General features: G+C 40.3%; 1 protein-coding gene across 2 annotated transcripts; it reads left to right on the top strand.

Moving 5' to 3' along the window:
• Positions 1 to 1,756: 1,756 nt before the first annotated feature.
• Positions 1,757 to 24,268, top strand: necab1 (N-terminal EF-hand calcium binding protein 1). 2 transcript variants are annotated; one of them, XM_035621387.2, is made up of 13 exons: positions 1,757 to 1,909; positions 3,744 to 3,768; positions 5,233 to 5,341; positions 7,864 to 7,889; positions 8,208 to 8,305; positions 13,287 to 13,423; positions 16,271 to 16,392; positions 17,682 to 17,758; positions 18,636 to 18,683; positions 20,621 to 20,733; positions 21,815 to 21,892; positions 22,637 to 22,728; positions 23,024 to 24,268. In XM_035621387.2, exons 1-13 carry the CDS (start codon positions 1,823 to 1,825, stop codon positions 23,050 to 23,052), a joined length of 1,041 nt encoding a protein of 346 aa, XP_035477280.1. In that variant the 5' UTR covers positions 1,757 to 1,822; the 3' UTR covers positions 23,053 to 24,268. The 2 variants fall into 2 exon arrangements, with proteins under 2 accessions (XP_035477280.1, XP_035477281.1); XM_035621388.2 differs by lacking the exons at positions 1,757 to 1,909; positions 3,744 to 3,768; positions 5,233 to 5,341 and adding an exon at positions 6,886 to 7,400.
• Positions 24,269 to 25,156: the final 888 nt, after the last annotated feature.

Raw genomic sequence — 25,156 nt, 5'->3', positions numbered from 1 at the left:
AAGAACTGTACACCCATACTTTGAATCGTCTTCATTTTGTGCTATGAACCACATCTCGAAATAAACGTCTCCCGCTGAAACTGCTCATCGGCTGCTTCGACTTGTCTTTCTGCAAACCTCCTGAGACCTGAAAATTCCTTACACACTGCATTGTAATATGCTTCTTATTTAAAAGTGCGTGATGTCCATAAATGACAGAAAATACGGAATCCTTCATCGTGTATTAAAGAAATACTGTATGAATATTTGACATGCTCATTTTAAGTACAAGGACCGTGTTGGCCACTTCAGAACAGTAGTTGTGAAAATGTACTTGTACTAAATGTACTACATTCTAATACTGGAAATGAGTTGTATGGACATCGATCATTCAGTGAAGTCACGACTTAATTATATATTCATCTTTTTTGTAACATACTGTTAAAATGCTACAGATTTTATATTGATTCATGCACATTATTCTGTAGCCCATTTTCTGTGAGCAAACAGTATAACGTAGTAGCCTGAGGGGGATCTCCCTGTTTAGCATACTTAAATAAATTCATAATGAGGGGAGTGAAGCAGACAATCAGTGCATTCACACATCTACCACTGCTCAGCCTCTGGCTCTACCAGCTGTGGGTAAAGGAAGGTGGTAAAAAAAAACCTTTTTGATGTCACTGCAATGAGTCTTGCTTCTCTGACTTCATAGACTTCTGATGTTTTAAAATCCTTTACAGACATTCAAAAAGATTTCTTCATGCTGTCTATTACATGTTTGTGTGCTCTCACATCACTCCACTAGATGGAGCTGTGGCACATGATTTTACAAATAATCCCAGTAGTTTGCGTTGACTTTCACAGTAGAGTTTAATTTCATTTCACCCATGGGAACCTTTCAACAACCAGATTTATAATGGGTATTAATAGAAAATAAATGAAAACTTCCTAACTTTCGGGGTACACAAACAGAAGATACAATGCTTATTTCCTGTTTCTGATTATATTTTATCATTCAATTTACAAACTGGAAATATGGTTTGACAAAGCCTTACAGGGATATTTTTCCAAATTGACCATCCTAATAATTCAACATCAGCAACAGCAACCACGAAGATGCCAACTTCTTTTCAACGACACATGGAGAGGGAAGTAACTGAGCAGGTGGACATTTGGTTAATTCAAGCTGAAATTACCTTTTTATCAGCCTCCCTATCTTCTTACTAACGTTCGACTCTAAACACTCTCATGTATGTATATATCAAATATAAATATACATGAGCTTTAGTCTGTGTTACAGTGCAGACACATTGATTGGAGGGATGCATCTGTCACAGGAGACATCCATCAGTGATCTGCCGGTGGATGCTGGAGTGACGAGGTCTGGACACATCAGAGCAGCAGCAGCTGACACATGACTAAACTGTGACGGACACAAAACAGTCAACACTCAGCCTGTAGCCTTGTCTCAGGAAGTGTGATGATTTTTTTTTTGTCAAAATAAAAGCACGTGCCATTTCAGTGCGTTTGTCGTAAAATGTGACGGAGTGAGTGAACCAAAGATGTACAGAATGTACAGTCTAAATAATCTGCAAATACAATTACAACACGTCTGAGCTTTAACACGATGAGGTTGACGGATTGATGCCATTTTTTTTTTTTAAATCATGGCTTTTGTAGAGTTAATGGGCTAAATGGTGGAACTTTACTTTGGAAGTCGTTTGTTTTGAGTATGGCTGGTTTGACAGAAGCTCGGTGTCGCTGTTTCTGACCAGCGATCAGTTAAGAGACTGGAGCGGATCACATTCCCCTGCAGTGTAATACCGGAGCCACATTGAAGAGCATGGACTGTTCCGAGGAGGTTCCGTGTGTGTGCGAGGAGCCCAGCGCTCAAATGGAGCTCAAGAAGGGAATGTCGATTTTCATTGATGTAAGTAAAAGATGTTTGATCCTTACTCAGAGAACACAAAGAATTTAATATTCTCATTAATGCTGACTCTGGGGTATTGTTTGTTGATGTTTTTGATGTTGTAATAATCCATAGCCTACAATAGCAATCAATTGAATAGCAATCAATGTAAAACAATTATAAAAAAATATATTTTTCAATTCTACTTAGAGAAATATAAATATGAATAAATGTATTTTATTTGTCTAGTCAAAGTTCCAGTGATTTATTTGTTAAGGGTGTGGGATAACCTGAGTTAATGTGGATCCCTGTAATGTAATGCAGGGTACAGACCGTTCCTCCTTGTGTGGAATGAATGAATTTGACAAGCCTGACCTTTAATTTAGCTCCATGCTGTCAAAGGCTGGTGGTGACGAGAGATCTACTTTTTTAAATGTAAATCAGGGTGTAATTCTTGTTGACCTTAATAATCCAAATTAGTTATGCAACAAATTTACATCTAAAAAGTTGAAACGAATCTTTTTTTTTTCTTTGAATACATCAGACTTGGATTCATAAAACTTGATTTCTTTTAGATGCTGAGGATTTAATCATTAAATTCTCATTCTATATATGTATCAGTGCAGCTAATGATCCTCTTCAAGTGCGTCTCAGAGAGAAGCGCTTGTTTCATGACTCTGCTTTGTGCCTCCGTATCTGCCACCCAATTATATTTCCCACATTCCTCCATTTTTTCACTGAAATTGAACATCTTCATCATAGACCTGCCTTCAGTGCCTGAAAGATGCAGGGGAGTGCATGCACACATGGGAGCCAATATTTAATAAAAGTGTGAAGTCGTATTCATCAGATCAAATGTGTCACTGCTGTTGAACACAGGCTTTATCCTCTGGCACTGACTGACCGGGAATGAAACCACATGCAACATGTGCTGTTGACAGTCTTGATTCTCTTATTTCTCGACATCTCCTGTATGATTCTCAGTCTGCTGTTTCATTAAAACACACACACACACACACACACACACTGGCTCCAGATAGTCGTTATCCTGTTACAGGTTGCATGTGTTGTGTCTCCATGTGTGTTTTTCTCTTTCATGTTGATGCTGTTGTATATTATCTGTAAGATTTATACATTTTACACCTTGGATGCAAAACACTGATTTGGATGAGATGAGACGATGTCATAAGTGGTTACAGACATTCAAGACATTAATGGCAATGAATGTGTGACATAAGAGCAGAAAGACGAGTAGCCCTGTAGCGTATTTGGAAGGCAGATTCATTGTTTCCATTGTTGATTAATCTGCAGGTATATTTTCTTGATTAATCGATTTACCATTCATCATTATGTCCAACCATCAATCCAGAAACCAAAGATATTTAGTTACTGTAGGAAAAGTAGCAAATTCTCACAATTATAAAGCTGCAACCATCAAATATTTGGTGTTTGAAATTCATGAATGATGAAAGATGAAAGAAAAGTAGGACGCATTCGATTTTAAAAGGATAAAGGATTATACAGTCATATTTAGCCTATAGTGATGATGTGTAAATAGACTCATATAGAGCATGTTCAGATTATACCTCACGAGTGCCAACATGACAGGAGGGGGAAATGCTATTTTGAGGTTGTTGGCCTCAAACCTTTTAAAGCTGATGTGGTCATTGCCACGCTGCCTTTCATCTCCTCTGGACTGTGGGGCAGCACTATCAATAATTTAATGACACTCTGCTTTTGAGAGTGTGATCGATGACTTTCCCACACGCACACACACACGCACACAAACTTCTTTTAACTTTGATGATGTGAAACCTTTGTTGACACACCTCGTGTTCCATTTTTCTCCTTACAGATTTTACGGAGAGCTGATAAAAATGGTAACTATCAAACACATTCATATGTCTCTGGCATGACCCTCTTCCTCTTTCTCACATGTGAAAACAGACGTACTTTCTCAATGAAATTCGGTTCATGACTCTGCCGATACTCTCTCAGTTTCCATGGTGACAGGAAAACTGACCATGCCCTTTGAGGCTCAGTATTGGAGCATTAATGAAGATAGACATTAAGATTTTTGACCAGTTCAGACACTTTTATCATGGCAGCCAGCACTTAATAACTTAGAGGTTCATGGTTTGAGACTCAGCGGAAATTCTCATGGTGTTTCCACTTCCACTCTCTTCTGTAGTGTAAAAACGTTTGTTGATAAATTCAAGTCTGTTCCATTCACCCTGCTCCCCTGAAACTACACTTTCTCAAAAAGCACTTTTCCAGAGAAATCAAAGCAAAGTGATGGCACACAGGCCTTGCATTTTAATTTAATAACTCCGATTTTTACACTCAAGTCAGACTGATAGGCTGTTGAATGAAATAAAATACCTCTTAAATCCCAAATATCAAAAGCACTTTATCTTGAGGAACACATGCAGTAGACCTTTGTATGTTCCTTAAAAAAATAATATACGAACTATTACAGATTATTGAAATTAAAGTAAAAGATACATTTAGATTTTCTTTGCTGCAAAAAGGGAGACAAGATGCTCAAACACTCAAAGGAATAATTTGTCATTTTGGGAAGTAGGTTTACTTGCATTTAGTTAGATCAGAAGATAGATTGGTCGTGTCAACCGCTGGATTGGTTAAAGTGGGAGCGAACCGGTTACTAGTAGCATGCATTTTGAACATCTTTAACATAAATGACCAAAAATATCTTTTCAGAATTCATTATTCACACGGTAATGACAAGCTTCATTATTCATCAAATGTCCCACGCTGTGAGTGACTTCAGGTCTTATCATGCAGGAAGATGAGAAGTCGTCCCACATGTTTGTTCTTAGTGCCGTGTGAACAGCAGCGCTTACATGTCACGTCCGTTCCAAGATTATTTCTGAGCTCAGTGACTGTGAGTCACCGTGTGCTCGTTTTTACGTGTGTGTGTGTGTGTGTGTGTGTGTGCCTTTGGACAGCCTTCAAAAGGGGCTCATGCTCACATCATCGACAGTGACATGACATTCGGACTGAACACGACCTCAGCAGTGAAAATTTAAAGCTCACCACCTCATGTCAGACATAAAAAGAAACACACAAGTGAGTCCACAGCTGGGTGAAAAACAAGTTGCCTGTGGATGGTTGTCCTCATGCACACACTTGACGCTTTATCTAGCTGATTGGGCCTCTTGTATTTTATATCACCGTGCGTCTTCTGTGGGTTACCGAAGATTCAATGTTACTGAACCAATTTTCCTGATGGAACATTGAGGAATGGACAGAGGATGCTGCAGCCCTGACTGAACCAGTCCTCACACGTTGTTGACAAGCTGCATTTGTGCTCTGTTCCCCAGACGACGGGAAGCTTTCCTTCGATGAATTCAAATCCTACTTTTCCGATGGCGTCCTGACAGCTGAGGAGCTGAAGGAGCTCTTCCACACAATCGATACCCATAACACAGAGTAAGTCCCTTGGTTGCTTTATCTTTGATTCCGTTGTGGAAGACAGAGTTGACATTTGGGTGATGGAGGAGAGGTGGGTGTCACAGATGGTTCATACAAGAAGAACTGCAGTGTACACTTTAGCCTGCAAAGTATGTTGGTTTGAACTTGTGTTTCATTCACCTCTGTGATAAAACCAGTGTATTTGCATGTTCATGAAGCAGAGAAAACATGTTTCACTCCACTGTTTTGCAGACTTGTCTTTACCCATGCCCATTAAACCTGCTTTTTGCACTATCACCTTTTGTTAATTACAATACTTTACTGGATGTCTATGTAAAGGAAGGAGGAAGAAAACTAAGTATATAAGCATAACGTTAAAATCCAATTCACAATATACATACATCGTAGTTCTGTAATATCACAAAATACATAATGTTTAAATGTGTCAGTGTCCTTAATGGAAGCAGTGAAAACATCGTTTGATGGATTGAATTTTTTGGGCACCCCTATTATGATTGAGTGTGTCACCAAATGGAGCAACATTTGGCAGAAATAATCATTTGTGCCCAGTTCATTTTTTGTGTGCTGAAATGAAAATGGTCTCGGCATGTTTTCAAAACCAAGTGGGACAGACTCAGCAGGCTACGATGTTTTGAAATAATTTGTTTATCACTGTATTCTAAAGTGTACAGAATATGATCCCAAAGAAAGTGACTTCTGTCATATAAAATATGTAGAGGGAATGGGCCACACTCTGATCAGAGTTTTCTATTTATTCATAAGCTCAGTATTGTTCAAGCGATGACGGCCCAAGATGTGAAGAGAAGCACTTCAGACAGCGATGCTGTGCGTCGTCCCTCTGCAGGACACAGGAGACACATGTCAGACAAATGTCTCTCAGCCTGTCGCGCGTTTCTATATCTTTTACGTAAGGATTCAGTTCATGCTTATAATATAGCACTGCAATACAATATTTATCTAAACTTTTATCACCTTTCATCTATTTAAGTAGTTCCACTTCTGCCCCCCACTCTCAAACATTTTGTTGAACATACCACAACCTCTTCCATTTCATACTTTTTTGGTTTGATTCACTTATAATGTTCTAATTTAATTCTAATATACTAACATACAAACATAATATTTGGCTGAGAAAATGAATATGTAAATGAATACATTTATACCAGCAATAGGTCGATGGTCCATTTCCACACTGGGTTCCTTTTTCATACTTTTTATTATGTGGCAACTAATAATATTTCATTATTGAACATTTCATTAATTATAGAACACTTTACTTTCCATTTCCCTACTCTCCTGATCCAGAGGCTCAAAAAGGGAGATTGAAATGCATGACATCAGTGCTCTGTGTTTGATGGGACTTGAATGCGAGGTCTTATTCAATCCGTAAAGCATGTGTGAATATTGATTGTGCCACTCGTTCAGCCTTGATCTGCTGGAAGCCTTTAAGACTGCCTTTGATACTCAGCAGCTGACTCCTGCTAACAGCAGTGGGCGGCAGGGAGATCACTGTCATGTCAGGAAAAGGAGCACAGGTCAGTAGAAGACGATACACAAATTGAATTATATTGCAGATTAATATTCTGCTATTACGGGAGATGTATAAGTATACACACAAAAGCTGCATTTCAGCAAATTCAAACATGGGAAGACGGAGATTAGTCTGTGTTGTCTGTTGTCAAGAGCGGTTGAAATGTTTCCGTTCCAGCTTGTTGTTACTGTGCGATAAATAAGTCAGGGATCAGCAAAGTCCTTGCATTCATTTTCTCAGGGGGTTTATCCAATAGCTGATGAGATATGTCATTCTGGATCAAAGCTTTGGACAAAATTCTGATGCCCAACTCAGCCTCAAGCATGGAATTATAGTCATTTTGATCAAATTTTGCTTTCCAGGGCAATTGCAGTTTTGTTACCGTTTCAGCGCTGATTCTAAAATAAGCCAGATTAGTGTAATAGTCTTTACATCACAGTTGTATTCAGCCCTTCAGTTGCGTTTGGTCTATTAGTAAATAAAGTATCCTGAAATGGCAGATCATCCAGGCTGCCAGCAACACAAGTAAGAGAGATTTTAGTCTGTTTGTCAGTTTAGTGTCTAACCTCTGCTTTACCTCCTCAGTACCGACCTGTCCTCTGTGGCTCTAAGTGTTTTCTCCTGTTTGGACCAATCGATTGCTGCAGCACTTTTCCCCCCCTGTGAACCTTGGCTACAGTTTGTGTGGAATAGAGTTAAAGCCGCATGTGTAATTCGCAAGCCTCATTCAACTGTTACAGACACGCTCATGCATGGACCTTCATCATCACAAACAACCAAGATTTTTTCATGGTTTTTCTGTTGAAGAATCCAGGGTCTCGCACCTCTGGGGGATGAAAATATAGCCAAATTTCTCATGACATATTTCACTTGCTCTCATTTTTAATCACACAGTGATTTACCAAATCAGAGTCCAGGGGGGAGGCATTTGTTTTTGATAAAATATTTTTCATCTAAATATCTCTCAAATTTTGTTTTTGTCTTTCAGCAATGTGGACACCGATGAACTCTGTGGTGAGTGATCTAAATGAATACAACTTAGATTTTTTTTTACAAATTAGAAGCTTTACTCTTCTGCTCGGTTTATCTTGCTGTGCCTCTTGCGGTCGGGAGCACCATGGACTCAGATGCTATTTGACATTTTCCCAGCATAAGGAAAGAACCGTGTTAGCCGTGGTCACATGCTCTATGACCAACCCCTACAGGCTGTGTCACTGCTGTGTCACAGAGGTGTCACACTAATGCTGCTTCAACACAACACCTAAAGCCCTGTCCTAGTTGTTTAACTCACAAAATGTTTCTCTTTTTCCTGTTTGTCCCTCTGCTGTGAAGAGTATTTCTCGCAGCACCTTAGTGAATATGAGAATGTTCTCGGCGCCTTAGAAGACCTGAATAAGTCCATACTGACGGCCATGGACAAAACAAAGAAGGTAAGATCTGAAAGAGCAGAGAATCCGATGAACCAAAATATTAATAGAATACATACATATCATATCAAATATCCATCGATTTGGAATACACAGATTTACACAGAACCCAATGTGATTTCAAGGCAAAGAGGCTTTATTAATATTTAATACATAAACTGGCTCTTTTAAGCAAAGTGCATTTATTGATTATAAATATATAAATCTGGTTATTGTGTATTTGACTTACACAAATGCATCACATTAGGTTTATTAGTGTGTTAATGTTGAATCTGTGTAATCCAAATGGAATGATCTTGACCTTTGACCTTTGGCCGCTGCGTTTCGAAAAGTTAATCAGCTGGAGTTACCCTCTTATGGAATATTCCCACCAAGTATGGTGAAAGTCCATCCATGCAATTATGAATTATTTGGTACACACACACACACACACACACACACACACACTCACACAGTAGTAAGAGGGAAACGAGCCTCCAACAGTGTATTCATTCTAATTTACATCCTTGTAACACACCCATAACACACACACACACTCTGACATCTCATGTTGTGCACATAATGATGATAATCAGGGATGTTTGATTTACTCACAGTGTGGCATTGAAGGTTTACGGTGCAAACCACTCCCAGCATGCACCTTTGCTCGCCCAGCTGGGTTCCTCAGATCTCTCATAAATCCAATTTCCACTACAGAGCGAAAAAAGGATGAGCGAGGTCTCACTAATTAACCAGCAGAACAAAACATTTTATGATTCTTTTTGGAGCCGTAGCCAACATAGACGAGGGAATAAATGGGCTGTGGCTGCGTTACAAATACACTTGACCGTTTGTAAAATGCTTTGCATCCTCTGGATCTCACTGTAGAGATGTGGCTAAAGCTGAGAACCTTTAATCATTACCAGATCATCAGAGATGGACGTAAAGAATTAGAGATGATGGAAGGAAAAAAAGGACAAGAGAAAACAATTTGACGATGACGACACATGAGGACTCACTAGATCTGCAGGGAGAGCTCGTTTTTCATTCTACCACTCTTCTCTGTGGTGTCTCATCTGACACATGACAATCAGTGTGAAGCTCAGATCTGCGCCGAAGCAGACACAGTCTTCTTCACACTCTTCACTTGAAGTGAAAGGTATTTTTCTTGAAACAGGTTTCAACAATACTTTTGCAATTCCTTTGCAATATTTCCTTGACCCCAACAAGTTGTGATCAGGTGCGAAAATCAAATTGCACCTGAAATCATTTTCTATTCTCCAAGTGGACAGGGAGCAGGAGGTGAAACAGGAAAAACAGGACAAAACTATTGTTTTTTTCCATTGACACCCGCAGTTCCCTCGCAGACATACTGCACTCTACAAAATGGATATTTGAGCTCAAATGAAAACAAATTATTAGTGCACAAATTGAATAGAACCAAGGATTTATTGACCAAAGAAACAACAAATTACTACACTAGACTGTGGAACAGAGACAGGTTTTCACACCACTGCTGTCTCCCGAGGAACCCTGTTAAAGTGTTTACCCCTTGAAGCCTCTGGAATTTCTTTGACCCTGAGCCGTAGCCCAAGAAAAGGGAGAGAAGTAACGAACGATGTGCTGCATTATTCTGCGTGTGATCCATTATCTATATATTATAGGCAGAGCGAGGAGGAGAACTGATGCTGCATTGGTCTTGGATTAAAGATCAGTCCTCTCTGTTGAACTGTACGTGTATTTGAGTGGGTGGTCTCTGGCTGTGGATGTGTGTGAGGGGGCTGCCTGTGTGTGTGTGTGTGTGTGTGTGTGTGTGTGTGTGTGTGTGTGTGTGTGTGTATTTTCGAGGTGTTTCTTATTGAAGATTCCTCTGCACATAACAACATCTGTGAACAGGATTGTGCCTCTAAATCAGACTATATGTAAAAGCCATAATTTACGTTTCATTTTCCAAAGATATTCTTGCCAAAGCTATTTGAAGGTTTCTCGTACGCAACCTCCTTCAGATTTGACTCCACATCTTTCCGAGCAGGTTGCAGGTGCTCATCTGCAAATATAGAGGAAGTTGAATGAATGCTAACGCTTAACAGTTGCTGTAGAATAAAATGCAAACGTTAATTCAGGAAAATGAAATTAAAATACACTAGTTTATTAGTCTAGTGTGGATGTAAACATCACTAAACAGGGTGCACCATATAAACTAGTTCTTACATTCAGATGAGTTTTTACTGAGCGGCAGTTACGCTAGTTATTGTCTGATAATATTTAATTATTTGTTTGGCTTCGACAAATTAAAGTGATTTACAGTAATTAGAGCGGTCAGATTGAACCAAAAACAGTAACAGGCCAGATGAGCTATGACTCGCGTAACTGAAGGGAGCAGCAGATTCAGGGAATTTTCTGTTCATCACCACAAGCATTCCCTTTCGTGACGGTGTTATTTGACATATTGGTACATATTGGAAATATTGATTACAGCTACCTAATTTTTGAATGGTGCAATCTGATCAGGCAAATCACTAGTTTGAATCTAGTCTGTAATTTGTACGACACAAACACAGTGAGGTATTACTGAATACCATGGTGCAACTTGGGTCGAATCAGTGGCAGTTGCATTTCTCATATCAAGCATCTAATTTTCTCACTTTTGCGATTATTGACAGTTGATGATGTGCAATCAGGATATTTGAAAAAAATGTAAATGTGATTATAGTCATAAGTAAAAGTTTTACTGTAGAAAGTTATGATCTGGACAGCAGTGTGGGGTCAGATGCTGACACTGAAAACTATAAGGCTCCAACAAAGCACTCATTTTACCTTTTTGTACGACTGGAACAGAAAGATGAGGGGAAATAAAGAAAAAAATCAGGCAGACTACACAGACTCACACACTCACACACACACACACGACAATCAGAAAACACACACTCACACACACACACACACACACACACACAGGTACAGATCACAGGAGGTAATCTATGCTCAGATGGTAGCCTGGAGATTGACCTTTACCTGTTTTGTTATGACTCACTCTCACTGAGTGAATGTTCAAGTGTGTGTGTGTGTGTGTGTTTGTGTGTGTGTGTGTGTGTGTGTGTGTGTGTGTGCGAGTGTGTGTGAGTGTGAGTGTGTGTTTTCTGATTGTCGTAATGTCAAAGGATCAAACAAACCCTAGGACCAATAATGATTCTGGGTTTTTAGAATACAAATGATTTTGTGTATTTAATTGTTGTTGTCTGTCACGTTTGGAACAAGTTGTCCAGTTGTTCAGTCTTCTTTGGTCAGATTTGCTGGTGAGAAGACAATTGGGAATAAACCTGACATTAATGATCTGCTCTGTATTCTGGAGAAGCTGCTGAGAGAGTTCAGCTCTCTCATGTGAAGACTCCTGCTCAACATACTGTAATTAGGATGTGTGTGTGTGTGTGTGTGTGTGTGTGTGTGTGTGTGTATTTGTGTGTGTGTGTGTGTGTGTGTGTGTGTGTGTGTGTGTGTGTGTGTGTGTGTGTGTGTGTGTGTGTGTATGTGTGTGTGTGTGTGTGAGGGACCGCATCCTCTTTGTACTTTTGAAAATGCAGTAATTACCAACAGGCAAAAAAACTGAAACCCAGTTCTATTTTTCTGCCTCTATTTCTCTTTCTGTCTCACACACACACACACACACACACACACACACACACACACACACACACACACACACACACACACACACACATTCCTGTTCATGCATTAGGGATTCTGTAATCTAACTTGTATTGGTTTTTCCCCTTTAAACCTTTTGTTAAATGAGTGTACAAACACATGCGGTGCTGAACACTTTGGGAGCAGATGCAAATATCAAACTCTATTGTGCCAAGCATCACTCACTCCCCTTTGATTTGATCCAAAACATCCCCAGAATGTCATTCAGTCTGATTTGTTTTTCTCCATCCGCTTTCCAAAAATAATATCACCAGCAAACAACAGCAAAATATTGCTTGGTTTGGAAGAAAATTATTTTTCAGATGCAATTTTTGATTGAAGGTGCAGATGATTGTTTAATATAGTTGCTGTTTTGTTTTTTTGGGGCTTAAAAATATTTTTTAACATAATGGAACAATTTAACAAGGAATGATTAGCTCCAGTAATCTTTTTCTTTAAATTTTGTTTTGGTTGTCTGATTGGTCAAGTGGGCAGAATTATGATTCCAAATACAGGATGCGTTGCACTGTGTCTGCTGGATAGGCAAATAGACAACTATTCATTGTCCTATGGGACACAACAACTTCATAAGATGATTTCAAAAATGATCACCAGAAAATCCATTATTACCTGCTTTAACGCCCCAAGTTCAATTGAAATTCATTTTATATTTAATTTTTAAGGATTCCACATTGTGATATTATGTCTGTCCCTAAATAAAAAAACCCCACTCAAATTAGATTATGAAATGTAAAATGGAACTAATGTGAAAAAATGAGAACAAGTTTAATCACTGTGGGGAAGTTTGTCAAAGTCACAGATCTCCATTTATGAATGAACGAATTATTGTTTTTGTCTAAAGTAAAATGAATAAGTTGCCCAGAATCCTCATATCCTCCCAGTTTTTTCAGGTATCAATCTGTACAAATGTAATTAATATACAAATGTTTATTCGTATTAAACTGAGTATAAAACTCTCCGTCCTGCATGTGTATATGTTTGGGGGAAACAATGACCAGACAGGTGGATTGACAGATTACTGACATCAGACCTGCATGATTGATCGAAAACAGTTTAGTGGGTGGATTTTAGCAGATAAGAGATGTCTAACGTCAAGACCAAGGATTTGACGTCCTCCTCCTCTTCCTCCTCTTCCTCTCCTGCAGCAGTCTTATGTAATCTTTTCCAAGTGAATGTCGGCATCTTTTAATTAGCAGGGGGACGCCTGGACGTTGAGTGACTCTTGGCTGGCATGTGAAACCTGTCACGGCTCCCCTTGTTCCTCCTACTCTAAATTCCTCCTCCTCATCTCGACTGACAGGATTATCAGGAGTCCACCCACCTGGAGCAGTTTGTGACCCGCTTCCTGCTGAAGGAGACAACCAATCAGCTGCATTCTCTTCAAAGCTCGCTCGAGTGCGCGATGGAAACCACAGCCGAACAGACTCGCCAGGAGAAGTAAGAACCAAGACTTCTTATGTCCCTCACACACACACACACGCACACACACATGCATGCACACACGCACACAAACAATTAGTCTGAAAATATATTGTACAGTGGCGACTATAATTACAGTTCTCACAGCTACCAAAGGTGCCAAGCAACAGAACGGTTTCCGCCCGCTCCTCCTTGTGATCCAGCACAAATCTATAATCCTTTATTAATTTGATCACGATGCAGATCCCATCTCTGTTGGGAAGTATATAAGCAAATGGAGGAAGCAAATTAAAACGCTATTTGTAAGATGTGAGACAAATCAAATGTGGAGGGTAGATGCCACTGGTTGTGACACAACAGAATCAGAACACTGAAAAAGAAAACAAACTATAGGCAGAGGTAAATACATGCTGTTGAAGAGTTATTTCATTCTGTTAATCAGTTAATGCCAACTTTAAATTTGTAGGAATCTGTATAAAAGTACAGTATGACCTCAATGTGACTTTGATGAAATGAATATCATGTGTATCTGATAATGAAAGAATGAACACTGACCGCTGGCTTTCTGTGAGTGAGAAGCGTGAACCATTGGTTCATTAATGATGAAGCCTGAGGGGACTCTTTGAGTGTGTGCTTGTGTTTGTGTAAGCGCGCGTGTGTGTGTGTGCGTGTGTGTGCGCGCGTGTGCGCGTGTGTGAGTGTGTGTGTGTGTGTTATAATGACACGCAGCAGGTTTGGGTGCATGCAGTATTCGATCAGTCTGTGTCTGCATTCAGAATTCAGGCATGCCCCCGGTGTGCTCGCGTCATTGGTGATGATGACTCACCAGTGTAGAAGATTACACATGCAATTAGTGTGTGGCCGTGTGTGTCTGTGTGTGTGTGTGTGTGTGTGTGTGTGTGTGTGTGTGTGAGTGAGTGAGTGAGTGAGTGAGTGTGTGTGTATGTGTGTGTGTGTGTGTGTGTGTGTGTGGGTGAATGTGACGCACATTTGTTTTGTATCCCCTCTCGTCACATGTCAAACATAGAAACCTAAGAGTTAATCCCTCTCTATTTTCCTTTCTAGCCTCTTTGATCGAAAAACACAAATAATTTTAGGTAGAGGTGTACGACCAAATCTAAAAATTCTCACGGGGAAAAAAATATGGGCTATGATAACCAGCATTTGAGTCAGAGTGACCTTCACAAACTCGTCCTGTCTTCCCTTCCTCTTCTCACCTCCCCTGAAAGTCTCTTTCTCTCTCTGTGTCCCTCTTGTGTTATTTCAAAGTGCTACTGCCTCTCGCTCCCAGAGTAGCTTCTTCTCATCCAGCGTCCATCTCTCAACAGCGACACTTGAAAAGTCCCTTGTGCTCCTGAAAGCAATCACTCCCCTTCTTCCAACCATCTAGAGGATCTAACTGTTTCTCTAGTGGCTTTAAATAGGTTTCTCTGGTCAGGTATACACTGTTTGTGTGAAGAGGCTGTGAACAAACCGGAGCTCACATTCATGGATGCTTAGCTTGACTCAGAGGCATATGGGACATTAAATAAAAACACCTCACCAGTATAAATATTTGTTGTGTGAAGCATTTCTAAGTTTAGGAATATGCACAGATTTTTTTTTTTCAACCATTGCACTTCCTCAACCTTTTTTTTCCATGCTTGTGTTGCTTTCCTTTGCCTTGATTGTGAAGCACTATGGCCCAACTCCTGTTGTGTTGTAAATAATGTAAATAAATACTGTAAATGTGTATGTAAATAATTCTGACTTAACTTGGCTAACTATTGGATTGGGAGCATTTAAAATACTTCTTTACAAAAGATCATTCTCTACCACATACCATATGGTCAAATCTTAAAAGTGCTGGTTATAAAATAGTGGATTAAAGCAATAGTTCAACATTTGGGGGGTAATGCTTACTTACCGAGAATAATGTGGTAGAGGTCCATTTTAGTGTAGAGCTGAGTAGGTGGATTTTGTTACCTTTGGACTTTGAATATCTTGCAGGGCTGCAGTGTTAAATCTGAAAAATGGTCGGGGGAGAGACTTTTAACAAGAGCCTTTTTGAGTAATTAAAAGTAAAGATCCCAAACACACACACACACACACACACATATATAAATATGTGCGTGTGAATTTACCTACAGTCACACAAAGCATCCCCGCAGTCACCCTGAGGTCTTGTCAAGATGTGGGGCCTAACAACTTTGACAGCAGTAAGATAAATCTCAGGTGATGTCACCCTGCGGCTGCACATATCTTGTCACTGGCATTAGCTTCACTCTCAGACCAAAAATGATGTACAAATATAATGAAAGCCGAGCAAATTTAAGGTTTGCTAGATCCATTCGCAGCCAAGACGAACATCCATGAGACCATGGGCTTCAGTCACATTGGTACCATCTTAAATAGTAAATAGAAGTCCTGAATTTCAATTGTGCACCTCAGATAAAATCAAGTGATATTGTGGTATTTTTTGTCTTTTATTTAATAGTCAGAGAATCACATTCAGTAAATGGTCCAACGGAGGATAAACCACAAACCCAAGTGGTATTCTTCCCAAACCACTCAGCCATCGGGTCGCCCTGTGACCCCTCTTCTTCTATGGTACAAATGAGTACACTCAAATAACGCTCAAATTACACAGGCACGTTCTGTGGTTGTGAGTCAGCAGATAGTTTTCTTTTTCAAGTGGGACCCATCTGTTTTATGATGACGAGTGCAGTGAACCAAATAAACCGTAGAACAAAAGGTCACTTAATGTTGTTTTACAGAGGGTTTTAATCGTCACGCAGCATGTCTTCACAGTCACAACCGTTTCAGGAGGAAATACGCTGAAAATATTGTGATGGCAGAATAGCTATTGTCCTGTTTTGACCCCAGACAGGGCCCGCTGAAGCCCGAGGTGTTGTCCATCCAGTGGTCCGGGCGTCGCACCAACCGGAGGCTTCAGAGGAACAGCAGCCTGTCTCCCAACAACCCGCTGCTTAGTCTCGTCAATTCAGGTGAGGTTATATGTTCACTCTGTTGTGTTTCGCTGTGTCATGTTGCTGCTCGGCCAGAGTCAGTGTCTCCACGGGCCAGGGGAGGAGAAGACACCGTGTTCCAATGTGAAGGTTTCAAAGAGGGGGGTGAGCAGGTTTACAGAGATATAGGGGGTTATACATGCCCCAGGGGCTGCACATTACCCCAGCAGTTCATATTAGATACAGGCACTGTCTTTGAGCATGCAAAAGAAACAGGAATATTTCAAGAAAGCAGTTGACTCACTGACACCAGATGTCGTGGCAATATGCGGCAGCCCTTTTTCTGCGATTTTCGCATATTGGGTCTTTTTCTCTGTGAAGTTTGCATGTTCCCCTCATGTCTGCGTGGGTTCTCTGCGGTTACTTCTGCTTCGTCCCACAGTCGTGGGAGACGTGCAGCTTATAGGTTAACTCAAGGTTCTAAATTGCCAGCTGGTGTGAATGTGAGTGGGGATGTTTGTTTTATCTCCATGTGTTGGCCATGTGATGGACTGACAACCTGTTCCAGGGTGTAGCCCTCCTCTGTCAGCCTCAAAGGATAAGCAGTATAGCCAACGGATGGATGGATCTTTTTTGTATGAGCTCCTCTTGGCGCTGTCTTCCCATTTAACTTGATCCTTTCCTCTATGAGAGACTTAATCTCAGCGATTGCAGAGTGGAGGGCTGTATGAGACCCCACACAGTGGGATGCAGCTGCACTGCAGCCCGGCCTATTCTGCCTTGGCCTGTAAAGGGCATCACTGAACTGCATTGGCCCATGGCCCTACACATGGAGTTCATGGCTGCCATTGCTTCCACCATTCTGAGATCAGTTACGAAATTGCATGCGATTATTATTCACATGCGCAAATGCGTGTGGAAACTGTACTTCAACAGTAGTTTTAGCAAAAAATGATAAGACAATTTTGTGAGAGCTGGTTCTTCTGTCCTGCACGCCCTCTCCTTGTAAAAGTCCCCACACACCCCTGGTTTGCACTCAGACAGTTCCTCCATTACACCTCCATTATGGCACCAGCTGTGGTTGCTAGGAGATGTGTGAAACAACTGCAGAGCCTCTATAAGGGCTATTACGGGCCTCAAAGCTTTTCTATTGATTGGCCTGGTCCTGCACTACATAGGATGAAACCGTGAAATGCCTTCTGGGACACTGTAATCAGGGAGAGAATGTGTTTAAAATATACTCAACGTGTGCAGCACCTTTCATCCCTTCACCTTTGTTGTTAACTCTTTCGTAGTGAAGCCCCTCCTCCTCTCTGCGTCTCCTCTAGGTATTTATGATGAAGACAGCCAGTGGATGATCCAGGTCAACAGACTGCAGAAGCTTATCGACCGCCTCGAACAAAAGGTGACTCCCTCTCTTTGAACATTTCTCTCCGGCTTCCCCACGTCTTATTTCCAATCTGAAATCATCCCGACCATCTGGTCTCTACACCGCTCTCTCCAATTAACCACAAATTATGGCAAGTGGATTCAGAACAACTTATTCACTCAACAACACCTTCCCACACAAACAGATTGTACCGTAAACCTCGGGAAATGCACACAAGCTGATTTATCATGTAACATAAAAATATTCAGATGAAAGATGGCTGAAGATATTACATGTGGATATATTATTGTATTTGTTTGGTCTTGGCTACTAGGAGAGGGACAGAGAGAAACATGTTGTCTTTAGGTGACCTGTGACGAGGGGCTGAAAGAAGACATTGCTTTAGTTTGTGGGATTACAAATCAAAAAAGCTGGAAACGGCTTTGATAGATGTATGTAGACAGTAAAAAAATTTACAGCAGCTATCATGAACATGAATATGTAGATCGCATGACTGTTTGTGTGTAAAAACGTTTTATCATATATAAATAGATCCACAGAGAATCACTGCCAATTTTGCATTCCCTCCCAACTTGACAGACTTTTTTAGCATCTTTCAGCCTTTTGTTTTCATTCTCAGACACAGTTATTGACTGTAGCTGGTGAACATAGCGGGGCATCTGGCAGCTAAAGAGCCAGTTATGTTTCTTACGAGCGGTTGATACCAAGAGCAGAGCCAAAAGAGAACCGAATATTGGGCTTACATTCATACAACTTCAATAATAAAACTCAAAGGAAATGTCAACATCATCGACTCAAAATGTCAGTCTTGTGTTTACAGCTTTTTTCAGCCATTGTAGGGTTTAAAGAACTTATCATATCATATCATATCATATTTCCTCTTGTTCTGCAGGAGATTCGTCTGGAGCCTTCTGAGGAGGAGGTCTTGGAGAGCAAATCGGTAAGTTTACTGACTTTCTCCTACTTTTCCACCATTTTGCCGTGGCGATCACTTTGCATCTCTCTATTCTCAAACGACGGAGTCGTACTCAAAGGGAGGCCAGGCTTACAATGAGCGCTCTGAGGTTGTCATAGCAACAGCGGGGCTGAAACTTGTCAGAAGCATTTTTTACCGACCTCCTTTACCCCATTTGTCCTTATGTTTAATGTTCCTCAATATTCATTCATATTTTTAGGACGAGACTTGTATACAGTGAGAAGTCAGAGGTCACGCACAATATATTTACAGCATTAACAGCATATTTGTTTTTCCCACATATGCCTTCTGACAAATGTAATGTCCTTCAGGCTTGTGCGTGTTTGTGTGTGCCTGCGTGTGTGTTATCCTTCCCACGCTCAACCTCAGTGTCCACATGCTAAAGCATGGAAGACAAATTCAAGGTTATTATACATAAAAAAAATTGTCGTTTCACACAGTTAACATGTGTGAAAATTATTTTCTAATGTGAGGGTTTGACATTCAAGCCCATGTGTTTTTTGGGGGCATTTCACCTGTAACATATTCACATGATGGACATGTTATAATTCAGATTTTGTGGAGTGACATGTTAGACATAGCATGTGAAACAACAGTGTCACAGAGACACTGACGTGATACATTCATATGAGTGCAAAACCAGAATTCTATCAGAAATATTGACAATGTTTCACAAATAGAGAACAGTGCAAATGCAAGATTCATAAATCCCAACAAATTTGATCATAATATCATCTGTAATACTGTCTCCATGTGAAAGGAGGCATGACAAAGTCTGGCCTCATTCTGCTGCAGGCTGCTCAAAAAAAAGTGTGGTGTTGAAAAGAAATCAAAGGAACTGGGTTCTTTTGTTTGTTTCTAAAATTACACCAAATAATGAAAACCGTAAAGTAGAAATGAGAGAATGACTGTTCTTCGAAAATTAAAAGGATCAATATAGTTGGCTATCATTTTTCTGTCATTTGATTGAGTGTTTCAGATATCTAACATGTGAGACCAACAATTTCATTACGTGACATTTTTTCAGAAGGACTGCTAAGTAACCAAAACACATGCATATGAATATGGCTGAACACATGCATATGAATATTGCATTTCCCTGTCATGTCTCATCAGTAATTTGATAGGCATCTCAGTGGGTGTGGGAATTAATCAAAATGTAATTACTTCAACACTGTGTGTCAGTGGGAATAAATGTGCTACTCAGAGAAAACCAGTGATGACCCTCTGATGGTGAGTGTGTGTGTGTGTGTGTGTGTGTGTGTCTGTGTATGTGTGTGTGTGTGTGTGTGTGTGTGTGAGAGAGAGAGAGAGAGAGAGAGAGAGAGAGAGAGAGAGAGAGAGAGAGAGAGAGAGAGAGTTTATGTTCCTTAATTAGCCACTGAGAGAGAGTCCTGGGGTTTTTTATCAGGGTCACACACACACACACACACACACACACACACCGCACACACACCCACACACAGTAGCGTATGCTAGGCCATCGGGCAAACTATTCACTTCCTATTCCCATTATCCTCTGCCTCTGTCAACAGCTCCTCGTCGGCCTCAGGGATTTATAAGCATGTCTTCTATTGTCATGATGTGAAAGGTTGCCTTGTTCCTTTTCTGTCCACACCTTTGTACGATGCTGATGCTTTTTTTTCTCCTTGATGCGTGGTGCACAAGAAACTGCTGCCAAGACACTGGATTATAGATATCAACACATTTTATACGATTCCAGTGTGCGGTTCTACATTAGTCACCAGCTTTACTGGTAACACAAATTTGTATAATACCCCTGAGCTCTGTCAGACTCTCTCCACCATAAGCAAATTCTGACCCTCTGACTTTTACGTGTGTGTGTGTGTGTGTGCGTGTGTGTGTGTGTGTGTGTGTGTGTGTGTGTGTCTCCCTCGCAGCACATCCTGATTGTCCAGAGGCAGCTCTCTGTGCTGGAGGAGGAGCTGGAGGAGTTTCGTCTGGCTCTCAGACAGTACATGGAGTGTGCCTGTGCCCAGACTGGATGTCTACAGTCAGTTCAAATTTTCTTTGTTCACTTTGTATCGGGGATTTATGCTCTTTCCGTTTTCAATTTTTTTACGAATTCAATCTAACAGAAAAACGAAGAACAAAAACCCTAAAGCAAGACAATTAACATTTAATCATATTCAGTCTATATCAGCAGGAAGATTTGATCTGTTTTAAAAACCTATACTCATGTAGCTTGAATGTGTCATCATGAGAAAATTATTTGTTTAAATATTTTTCTTAGAGCCTCTTCAAGATATTGTGGGTCCAACTTGACCCAAACATATTTAGGGATTATTCTGGTGATATTCTGGCGATAAACTGTTTAAGAATCATTGTGGATGTTTAATGACATTTATTAAAGAATCAGAAGAATCAGTGTGGTCTTAGCAAACATTTAGTTTTTTCATTTTAGACAAAGGATATTATGTCTGTCATCTTGATATATTTGTAGCATAATCTATTATGTAACTCAGAATCTTGTAACTCAGAATTTAGATCTATTCAAATTATTGCTTCATATGCCTCATATTTGTAGCATAATTTCATTTAGAAAAACTCACGAGATTATGAACAAATTTGAATTAATCATGAAACCCTAAAAATAGAAAACTGAGCTGCAGTGTAATATGCTGACAATACTCTAGACATGCTCCGGCTCTAGTTTTGCATCTGACCACGACATGTTCTGTCAGTCGATGAAACAAACAATGTGCATTTTCTCCTTCTCCAGCCAAAGATTCAAAATGTATTTCTTCAGCCCTGTCAGCCTAATCGCTCTGTGGTTATCACTTAAAAAAAATAAATGGAGCTGCCCACAGGACGTGTTCGACATTTACGTGCTTTGTCTTGGCCATTTCTCTAACTACTCTGTCGTGTTGCCACGTTTAATTGACACTGAAATCCACGACAAAATGTTTTATGATGATAATTTGAGGGTGAAGCCACATTAAAGATTATTTGACAGATCCACACTCCCTGCACTCAGTCAGTGTGTAAAACAAGAGGCTATGTTAGGGGACATGATGTAGCCCACTAATTAATGATTGCATGACTTGAGCTCTCTCTTGTTTTGCATTTGGCAGCATTGCAGTTCAGCGGCTGGCAAATGAATCACGCTTCATTCTCTACGAATTCTGGGAGCACAACAACGTGTGGAAGAAGTAAGTATTTCGCTTGCACCATATGCATCATGACTAACGCACCATGACCTTGTTCACATGAATCCCAAAATATTTTCTGTGCTCAGCTTGAAGTGTCTGCTTCACACTGTGCTCAGTGACACTGAATCCGTGAAGCATTAAGAAAACCAAAAAGAAACAACAGAGGAGCGTCACTACGACTGTAACCTCAGAGGGAACAGAGATAAAGGAGGAACTGAAGGCAGAAACTCCGGATTGTTACTCTTGATGATTTACAGCGTATTATGTCTGAACATGTGACTATATATCTTGTGGTTGTATCATGCCATGTCCAGTTTGTTATTTGCTATACATTTAAAATTAAATTAAATGTTTCAAAAACACTGCTATACAATTAATTAGGTAACTGAAATTTCAACAATTTGATTTCTGTTGAAATAACTTTATTCAAGGATAAATACATTATATCTAACTCCTTAATGAGCTAACCTAAGACCATATTGCCCTGCACTCACCATATACATCACTTGAAAACTTTTGGTTTGTCATTCAGATCTGTACTTGCACATCTTAAATTATAAAACACACCTCAACAATATGCAGTGCAGATGGCAGTTATAGAAGTTTTGCATTGTTTTAATTTGTTGACTCTTACTACCAAATAGCCTCGTAGACTGGTGTCAAGAATTAGTAGATTTAAAAACACATGAATCCTTCCATTCAGTCCATGAACAGTAATTAAATCCTCTCATTTCGTATGTCCAGTCACCTGCAGACCAACTACAGTAAAACCTTTCAGAGGGGGAATGTTGACTTTCTGGAAACACCTGAGACCATAACCACCATGCTGGTTCCTGGTAAGAACATTCATCAGCCCCTTTTCAGCCTGAGGTGAACTTTTTCATTGCATGCTGTGCAGACAAATGATGCATGACCCCAAAGAACTCAATTTTAGATCCAGGCCAAGATGCCAAATATATAGAGAACGTCTTCACGTAGCCACTAACAAGGACCCGGAGCAGTGCTGAATAAATCACAGTCAAAGCTTACAAGGACACACAAATACACTAAGAGTGCGGAGGAAAGTGTGCTCAGTGTCTAATTGATTGGGGTCAAGGTCTGCATCTGTTTTCGTGTGTGTCTCCTCCACAGCTTCATGGTGGGTCCTCAACAACAACTGATAGCAAACAGGCGTCCTTCACTGATCATCACTGATGAGTGCAGAGCGCACAGCATGTTGACAGTCACCTGTCATCACATCCTGAAGTTCACAGACACACACACACACACACACACACGCACACAAAGTAATACAGCAGAACCCGTGAAGTCATGGTGATTAGTATAGATTTAATGACTTCCATGTTCCTTCATAGTTAGGTGGTAGGTTATATAGGCCGTGTGTGTGTTTGTTCCCACTCCTACACTCCGACGCTCTGACCTGCTAAAAGCAATGGCCCGATCTGACATCATCACTGTGTTTGACGTGGCATCATCTGCGGCCCAGGCTAGATCATGAGAGCTGAAGCGCGCGCGCTGATTTGTGTGTGTGTGTGTTTTATAGACAACCTGTGGGTACAAATTTCTGTTTAAAGACCAGTTAGTTGGGGAGGGGTTGTCAAATTGGGAACAAAAGTCATGTCCCTCATTAGGAAAAGGGCAGATTTTTGTGTCAGGGTTAGGGCAGGTCTAAGTAGTGTGTGTGTGTGTGTGTGTGTGTGTGTGTGTGTGTGTGTGTGTGTGTGTGTGTGCATGTGTGTGTGTGTGTGTGTGTGTGCATGTGTGCGTGTGTGCGAGTGTCCAAAACACATTTTTAAGGTTAGAGTAAAATGAGTAGTACTTAAGGGTTAAGGCCAGAGAAAAGAATGTAAGTAATGTCCTCTGAAGTCGAGACATGACTATGTGTGTGCCTGCGTGCGTGGATGTGTGTGTGTGTGTTTGTTTACTTGTCTTTCTATAGTTGTGGGGGCCAGCTTTGATTCAAAACCCTCTTGTGAGGACATTTTGATGTCGTGAGGACATTTTGGTTGGTCCACACAACTTCGAAGAGCTGACTGAGGGTTAAGACTCGGTTTTAGGGTTAGAGACAGAATTAAGTTTGGGTAAGGCTAAGGGTTGGGGTTAGGTATTTAGCTGTGTTGGTCAAAGCTAGAGTAAGTGGCTGGGTAATGCAATATTTCGATGAGTGTCCTCCCAACTATAGGAAGACAAGCGCGTGTGTGGGTATGTGTGTGTATGTGATAGAGAGAGAGAGAAGGAGAGAGATGTATAGATGTAGTTGTATTGGGGAATAATTGTATCATTTGTAGCAGTTCATTAAAACCAATATTCTCTGTTTAATGTGTCAAATTGAGATAAAGATTTGTTGGTCATAAATAAAGACGATTCATGATTGTGTATCCCTGTGTTTTTGGCTTCTCACAATGTCTAAAAATAACGTGAAATTTAGTTTGACATGGAATAATTGTTGTTTTCTGCATCTTCAAATGTCAGAAATCGACTTGATCATAAATGACAGACCCTACATTTCCAGATTCAAGATATAATTGAATATGTATTTACAGAGGTAATAGTGGTGTGTTAATTTGTAGCAGAAAGCTGGTGAATGGCTCATTACCTGGCTCTGTGTGCTGCTGAAACTGTGGCTCATTCACTTCTACTGTTTCACAGACCCATTTTTCAAAGGACTGCACATGATGCCACCTAGAGCTCAGTGAACAGAACAGCAGCTGTGAGAAAATAGACTGTCGATAAATAGAATGATCCAGGTTTTGTCTTGGATAGGAAAGATGTATTTAAGATAAATGGGCAATAATTAAGCATCAACTAATAACCTCATATCAATCATATTAACACAAATCTTGTGTTCTAATCAGAATTATATTCTTGACAGACACAGAAATTGTGAGTGTGGTTCAATCAGATTTAACCGACTGAAAAAGTAAAACACCCCACAACTTTCATCACGTTTATATTCAAATGTTGCTAATCTCTGGGCACCCTGGTGGCCAAGGGCTTAGGGCACCAACCAAAAACTGCATCGACCCTTCATGGTCCTTTGTCATTTCCAATTTTTCTCTCCCATAATTTCCTATTAGTCATCAAATAAAGGTATACCATTCCCATAAAAAAATAACAGCACTAATCCCATGAAAATAACAAAAAATACAGAAAAGGAAAAAAAGTGTTGCTTGTGATTGGTGCAGAAGAACATTGCATCATTACATCACCTCTTTTTTCAACTGAGCCTCATTTACTTCAAACCAGTGAGAAGAGCAGATCCAA

Source organism: Scophthalmus maximus, chromosome 22 (genome assembly GCF_022379125.1).
Source record: "Scophthalmus maximus strain ysfricsl-2021 chromosome 22, ASM2237912v1, whole genome shotgun sequence".
Classification (NCBI taxonomy): domain Eukaryota; kingdom Metazoa; phylum Chordata; class Actinopteri; order Pleuronectiformes; family Scophthalmidae; genus Scophthalmus; species Scophthalmus maximus.
This window is presented reverse-complemented; position numbering and strand designations above follow the sequence as displayed.

What these genes read in the sequence shown, in the direction of transcription:
- necab1 (XM_035621387.2), top strand. Translation starts at nt 1,823, where the DNA reads ATGGACTGTTCCGAGGAGGTTCCGTGTGTGTGCGAGGAGCCCAGCGCT. An exon ending in ACGGAGAGCTGATAAAAATG is followed by an intron (nt 3,769 to 5,232) that starts GTAACTATCAAA and finishes TCTGTTCCCCAG; the next exon opens with ACGACGGGAAGCTTTCCTTC. An exon ending in CCATGGACAAAACAAAGAAG is followed by an intron (nt 8,306 to 13,286) that starts GTAAGATCTGAA and finishes CTCGACTGACAG; the next exon opens with GATTATCAGGAGTCCACCCA.